The sequence below is a fragment of the Amphibalanus amphitrite genome, unplaced genomic scaffold, assembly GCF_019059575.1.
Source record: "Amphibalanus amphitrite isolate SeventyFive unplaced genomic scaffold, NRLGWU_Aamphi_draft 000254F_arrow, whole genome shotgun sequence".
NCBI classification, from domain to species: domain Eukaryota; kingdom Metazoa; phylum Arthropoda; class Thecostraca; order Balanomorpha; family Balanidae; genus Amphibalanus; species Amphibalanus amphitrite.
In genome coordinates, this window is record NW_024881749.1 from 1 (window position 1) to 7,550 (window position 7,550).

The 7,550-nt window shown below is 45.7% G+C and overlaps 1 protein-coding gene across 1 annotated transcript; it reads right to left on the reverse strand.

The window, feature by feature from the left end:
* Window positions 1–214: 214 nt before the first annotated feature.
* LOC122386512 (sulfotransferase 1C4-like) lies at window positions 215–5,529 on the reverse strand. The gene is made up of 2 exons (XM_043375784.1): window positions 5,403–5,529; window positions 215–1,273 (listed from the first exon to the last, which is right to left on the reverse strand). Exon 2 carries the CDS (start codon window positions 1,264–1,266, stop codon window positions 343–345), a length of 924 nt encoding a protein of 307 aa, XP_043231719.1. The 5' UTR covers window positions 1,267–1,273; window positions 5,403–5,529; the 3' UTR covers window positions 215–342.
* Between the last annotated feature and the right edge of the window lie 2,021 nt (window positions 5,530–7,550).

A 7,550-nucleotide genomic window follows, 5' to 3' on the forward strand; every position in this document is an offset into this window, starting at 1 on the left:
CATTACCCATAAGAAACGCCAGCCTGATTTGTGATTGATGGTGATATGCAATTTTAGAGCGCCGGGGCTTCAAAGTCATCGGATAAATAAATCCACGTTTCCCTGAACGTATGCTAGCTGAAGTGTTAATCTCAACACTAACCGGTTCGGTTAATGAACCCAAGGGCCACTACACGTATTGTAAGGCAAACAGGCACCTGAACGTGCCATTTGACCAGCATCAATTGTATTATGTGCATTGTGCAAGTTACCAAGCCGAATGCAGTATAAGTTACAACACTATCAATAAAACGTTTTTGTCTAGGACAGACAGCGGGCAAGCATTACCATTACAAGATTGTACTAACCTTTCCTGACGAAGTTCCCAGTTGTGGAGAGAATGCCTAGCTCCTTGAGCGGATCATTATTTACGTAAGGATTCTTTTTGAAGTTGTCAAACTTGAGGTGCTCGTACAGCTGTTCGACCTGCTCTTCCGAAAGTGTCTTCCCAAGGAAGTCACCCACTCGCCTGATGTTCCCTTTTAGGTCACTCTTCAAGTCCTCAAAGAAGAGGAAGAGCAGGTTTGGGTGGTCCTTTTTCTCCCAAGCCTCTTTGACGTGCGGCATGAAGGGAGCCTGGACCACCTTGTTCTCGAGGAAGAGGTCGAAGAACTCCTCGAATGTTCCCTCGAAGTCCATCATCTTGATCAGCTTGTGATGGTGGTAGTACGATACAAGAGCGTCCTTGGGGTTCCTGGCCACGTAGACGACCTTGCACGTATCCAGGAGCTTTGGAGGCAGCATAGAGAACGGCATATGACTCTTGATGAACCGCGGAGGGTAGTACTTTCGAGGCCAAGCCATTTTCAGACCCAACCACAGAATCTGAGGCATCTTCCACGGGTTGGCCTTGATGCCCTCCCAGGCGACGCTTTTGGCGCGCACGTCTGACGCCAAGACCAGGTAGGACATCTCGAGGAAATTCCACCGGTCCGGAACCAGGTTGCTCTGAGCGCCCTTGAAGTCGCAGTCGTTGGCGATCAGCCAGACCATCTCCTGCGTCCACGTGGTGCCACATTTAGGCATCGTCACCACCCATATATCTCGCTCGTCTAGAGGGTAATTGTACATCTTGTGGAAGGCCTCGTGGTCCTTCTTTGGATAGAAGTAACGGTCCTTGCCGATGGTCATGGCTCCTTCAGCCAGCCCTGGCACAAGCCGCTTGACGCGAGCGTTGGTCTCATCATCGACATCGTGAAATTCGTGAGGATATGGAAGCGTTGACATCTTATGCCTGAAATAGAAACATTGAATCGAATCATAATTCAGTTGAGTGAGCACGGAAGCGATTTATGAACAAATATGATATTCCTGAAGCTCACACAAGACTTAAAGCACAGAACACCTCATTAAAGATATTCAACATCCATACGAGTATAGGTTTCAATCAGTGTTCACATGAGTGCCTACGAGTAAACACAATTATATTTGATTCAGCCTGATGCAATAAGGAAGGCATATCAGTACGTCATTTTTTATCGCTAGTTAACGCATGGTTTCGGGTGCATAAATGGGCAGAGTGTAGGAAAATATATACATTATTATCAGTGGGTACTTTAAAAAATATGTAATGGAAAGTAATTGATTAATGAGCTATTAATCAAGAAGCTTACGTGATATGTAAGGCAAGATATCTGAGGCAGAGCAGGTGATGATGAACGGAAATTAAGTAAAATCTCATACACTTAAAAATATGTTGATCTTTTTCAAATTTAGTGCGAGTAACCTCTGGCATTATTGAATAACCTTTTAGCTGGCAGTTTTCCTGGAAATGCATGGTACCACAATAACTTTTACTCTTGTCTCAACAAGTTCAAACGACGATGAACTTGGCCGTTTGGTCAGCGGATTGCGGAATCGTCTGCTAATAAAAATGTTATCGGTCTAAGCATTGGAGTACCTACATCCATGCAGCTAGCTGAACACGGATTATGTGGCGACTCTCATGTGAGCCTTTAAAGCCTATCTCACAGCCCGTCTGAGGAGGCTGACGCACTATGGTTGGAAACGGCCTCACGGATGGCCATGGGCAATTTCGGAATATAGTATATTTGGGGTGTCATTCTGTTGGAAATTGATGAAATGTTTTGAATTGGGCAGAAAAAAATATTTAGTTGCGCATTTAGTCTCCATTATCGTACTTTGAAACGGGAGTTTCTGATAGTGGCTTTTTTGGTGCGCCGTCAAAGGTTTCAACAACCGCGCTGGTGATAGCATGTGGAGTACCTCCATGACGTTGTAAAACTGGATTGTTATATATCAAAACAATCCTTGTTATGTTGGCTATCGAGTGGAGTGACTTTTTCCCATGTGTGTTCAAAATCAGGAACGGCATTGCATTCTGTTTGCAGTGTCACCACAGCAACATTTGCAAAATTACGTTTATGTTTCATTGGACATACAAAAAGTTTTCCATCGACCTCCATTGAGCTTTTTGGCAGAGTAAATCTCTGTTCAATTCTGCGTAAGGGGAACGTAAAAGCAAACTGCGCACTTGTGCGCAAAATCGTCCGTGAAGCTTCATCTCCCGAGGCGTACCTACCCGTCGCTTCGTTAGCACCAGGTCGGCTCGTCAGTCGTGCAATCGCTTATCCTAATAAATAATGGTAAGAAGCAGGGTTGCGGAGTCGTGGTGGCGCCAAATCCGACTCCGACTACGACTCCGACTCCTGACTCGTTGCCATGACTCCGGGCGACTCTGTCTCCGACTCCGGACCCCTGCCAGTGTTTCGGAGTCGTGATGGAGCTGTTCCGATTCGGACCGACTCCGACTTCCACTGCGGACTCCTGACCGACCCCGACTCCGACTCCGACTCCTGGCTCGTTGCCACGACTCTGGGCGACTCTGACTCCGACTCTGACTCTGACTGCGACTCTAACTTCGACTCCGCACCCCTCGTAAGAAGTAACTGCTCGCCCTGCACGGTTGCACCTGGAGTATGGATATCGTGCAAACGTGTATGGATATCTTAGAGTATGGATATGGATATCCACTGACAGAACAGACATAGAGACATGCTGTAAACGCCATTACACTGCCAATACCATGGCAAATCAAATGGCTATCTATGGTTTTTGATCATCGTTCTACATTTTCCAAAATCTTGAACTGAATGTTGGCAATTTCTCGTGACTACTTCACGACCATGATGCATACATTTCTGAAATTGATCTTTTTTCAACCAACCACGTACTCGTATGATAAAATGAATGTCACCATCGTGTTCTACGCCCAAAGGTACCCAATCCATAAAACATGAGTCATGGGCTGCGAATAGGTACCAGTTTTAATTTTCGGGGTTATGTGCTTACCTGATTGACCTGACTTTGACCCTGGCCAGTGGCCTTTGTTTGACTTGACACTCTTTTAGCACTTATATGAAGGTTTTTGACAGTTGTGACAGATTGTTTAGGACCAACTGATGACTGAATTTATTTAGGACCAACTGATGACGATATAGTCGAAACGCGTTTTGGTCCTAATGTAAATTATTTTGAATAATTTACTTTTGCCATAAGTTGTGACAGAATAATTTATGACGAGAGGCACCGATTGCGAGGTTCTAAAGTCCATGCTACTGAAAGCCCGATTTCAAGTGTTTGAACTGACCTTGACCCGACCTGTGACCTCGAAATTCAACTTTAAAGTATTCAGTTCACGTGGATCGTCTCGTCCCGTTCTTCTTTCGTTTGCCGCCTCGTGCGTTTCGCTGCGCCTATTTGTTCGCGAGTTATCGGCTGGGGGCGTTGAACGCCCCCCCCCCCCCCCGGCAAACGGCGGGTGGGGAAATACCCCAGCAACTGCCGGGTTAATCTGACGCATTTTTTTTTTGTCATTTGATCGTCATTTTATTTCTTACTTTTTTGCCCAACCTAAAAAAATCATTAATACTTTTTCTCCAAATTTTTGACCCTTTATGACCAATAGTAAGACACTGTGCGTCACTACGTTGATATTTCTCGCCCTAAAGCATAAAAGCAATATCCATTCAGTAATAGCAGTATTCAAAACATGTTCAAAATGCCTCGCGATATCGATAACATTACGAAAGACATAGGCGACTTATAACATACTTGCAATGATGACGTCACACACGCGTGACGTGACGTGACCTCGTCATTTCTGAGTTACTGTATGATGCACGAAAGACACTGGTATACCTATGCAAAGTTTCATCGCAGTCGGTCTACGCATTAACAAGTTATGGGCAAACCATTTTTTCGCGTTGACCCCCGGCCATCCGTGAGGCCGTTTCCAACCGTAGTGTGACGCTACGTAAGCAGTGAAAGTTCATTTAGAACGGATAAATCTGCTAACCGATAAATTGTCAAGCAGCTGCTTCGCTTAGTCCACAGAAGAGTGTAGAGTAGCAGGAAATACCACCAAACGTGACTGTTCCAGGAACTACACGAGGTAATTGATTATTGACAAAGCTTTGTCCGCTGTGCATCAAAAGTCATGGTTTACTTTCGCTTTTCTACATAAATCTCCGGCCGAGAGGGAAAGAGTGGAAGACCCCTTAAGGTTAACCGTTTCACTCCTAATTGTGTAAGACGTTTACAAATCAAGTAAATGTGTCACATGTCACGAAACACATGACTGCCATCAAATCTTATGGCACAGGTTAACCACTAACCTCAGAGGTCAGGTCAATGAGCCAAACGTAGGGTTTTGATTTTTGGTGTACCTATACCCCAATACTCCCGCCAAAAATTGTCACGTAAAAATGCTTTTGGAAAAGTCGCAAACACCATGCTTTTGCGTTTATAGCTGCAAGAAGAGCGGCATCACGGGAGCAACATTATTGGACAAAGCATATGTCGAAATGTCTTTCTTGCCGGTACTATAAATCCAGTCTCTAGATCCAGCGCAATTCGCGTGAAACATGCGAATGAACCTGATACAGGATCCCATCACATTCAGCACTAAGTTAGGTAGTTGGGGTCACACATCTGAATATGAGTTTAGTCGGGACTCAAAAGTGATTTTTGCACACTGAAATGTTTCTATTTTAGAAAAAAAGCAATGACGATTACCTCAAATCGTCTAGCTATAGGTACAATTGTGCATTGTCTGCATGTTGTGAGATCCACACATACACTTGAAAATTGTAGGTATACCTAATAGTCACCGTGGGTATAATTAAATTTGTATTCCAACACATCAAACTTCCAGCCTGAACTTTTGTCGTGGGATCTTCAGAACAAAAATTCAACACTAAGATACATGTACCTTCAATGCACGGCGACCGTGTCTGTATGTGCGTGCAACGTGCGGCAATGCCACTCCGTCGCCAACTGAAGTAGTCAGCTACAAGCACAAGTGCTCGTCTGAACTCGAAAGTCCGCGCTGCTAAACTCACCTGTATCCTGTGAGCCCGGCGGTCCGTTAGCACAGTCCAGCTTTTCCGACAAACCGCGGCACCACAGCGGAACTCCACACCGGCTGCTATGCGCACCGACACCGCCTGCTCACCGTGGTCTCTGGCGAAAAACATGTCGCCCACCAACCCGACCTTGGACGCCGGGCGCCGCGGGCAGAGCTGACCTTGAGCATCCGATACCAGACGAGTACCCATGCCAAAACCGCCAGTCATCCACCCAAGGGTGAAGAGGCGCCAGCGATAATCGAACGCTTCAACATCACTTCAAACATCACTCCTCAACAGACGCAATTATCGTATATTGGCAGGAAGACTTCATGGGAAGAAAAGCAACTAGGTATACTCGCAGGTAGAAAAGTGAGTGACATGAATGAAATTGGTATTCATTTCATGTCAATGCACTAGAAAGAGGTTTCAGCACTGTTGTCTAACGATATTCTTTAGAAAAAAACACCATTGGTGGAAGGAAGTAGATCATGCTGACTTGATGTACCGGAAGTCGAACAACCTAGAAGTAGTCGTCACTGCAGAGATCATCTCCAGGTCACGATGTCCGTCAGACAGCCCAGATTCAGCCCGGATTCAGCCTAGATTCGGGACACCTCAAATAGACTTGAAACTTGCATACCATAGAAAACGTGGCATACACAATCCACAGACCAAGCCGTTCGGTGAAACTCCCAGCGGCCAGCCGTTTGACCTGCAGAGGACAGCAAAAGGTCGAGTGACCCAACTGTGCACAGCAGTTTGCGGCCCACCCAGTAGAGCTAGAGCGCTAAACACGACACCAAACGACCTGTGCCGCCACCTGTGTTGAAGAATAGGGAATTCGGGATCTCGATTTACGTTTGCGGCCGCTGCATCCGTTACGTTCAAGCTATGTAGACACGGAACCCCGCATCCTACGCAGAATTGAGTGGAGAACAAGATTACATCTTAAAAAATCCTCAAATACAGGGAACTTTTACGTTAAACCCTTATAAGTCAATGGGGGAATATGTAAATTGCTATTTTGGCGCCGGGAATGATCTGAAACTATCAATCGTGATTTCATGCACTCCTTGCAAGGTCCAATGCTTCACAATTGCATTGTTGCCCTTGCGTGACGTCATCTGTGACGTCACAAGGATCATTAACTTTTCTTCAATAACTCCCGATCAAATTGAACGAGCGAACGGGAAAGTCACAAATGGACTCAGAAAGACCTCCCGAATCGAATGATATGCAACATGACCTTACTCGACCAGCTTCGTGACCTGAGAGCTCTGACCTGACCTTGTCACGAGGTCAATGCCGTAAATTGACCTCATCCGAACAAAAGTATATCACTCGATGCGCCTGAGCTAGGTGAACACGATGATGCCAAAATCGCGGCTCCACGACCATTTTTGGCGAAGTTATTTACCAAAAACCGAGCCCGTGCCTTAGGTCACTTGACCTGACCTCAGAGGTCACCGATTGACCTGAGACCTTTAAAGCGGATTCCTACCAGTCACTCTGGATTGTACTCTGCCTCATACGATCACTTTACCGCTAAATTCTAGTTGAATTATTGGCGGCGCATTAGCGAGGTGGGTTCAAATGTAGAAAGACGATGGTCCGGCGAGTGAATTTGAGCAATTCTGATGATTCGATCGTGTTCCCCACTCAATTCTGCGTAAGATGTCGGGTTCCGTATCTACGCACCTTAACCCACGAGCCGCTGGGGGGGGGGGCATAAAGTTGCCCCCCCCCCTTTACGTTTTGTGGAATATCTCCGAAACGCGATGAGCTACGAACGTGAAACTTGGCAGAGCTTCAAATGAATGCCTAGGCAATGTTTGAAGAAATTTTGATGGTTGTAGCACCTAAGATGACGTCACAGTGACGTCATAAAGTTTTGTCGTTTTCCGATATTGACCGTTTCTGATGACGCTGAGCATGAAACTCAACTGTAAATGAACTAGACAGCATCTGCTGTCATCCTAAAACATCTAAGTACACTTCCATCTAGTTCCTAGCCAATAATCGGCCCTTTATATTCGGTCCCATATATCTGATGTATCGTGAGGAAACTGAGAGTCGCAAATCTATAATTTGACTTATGACGTCACTGTGACGTCATTTCAAATGGGATCGACACCAAAT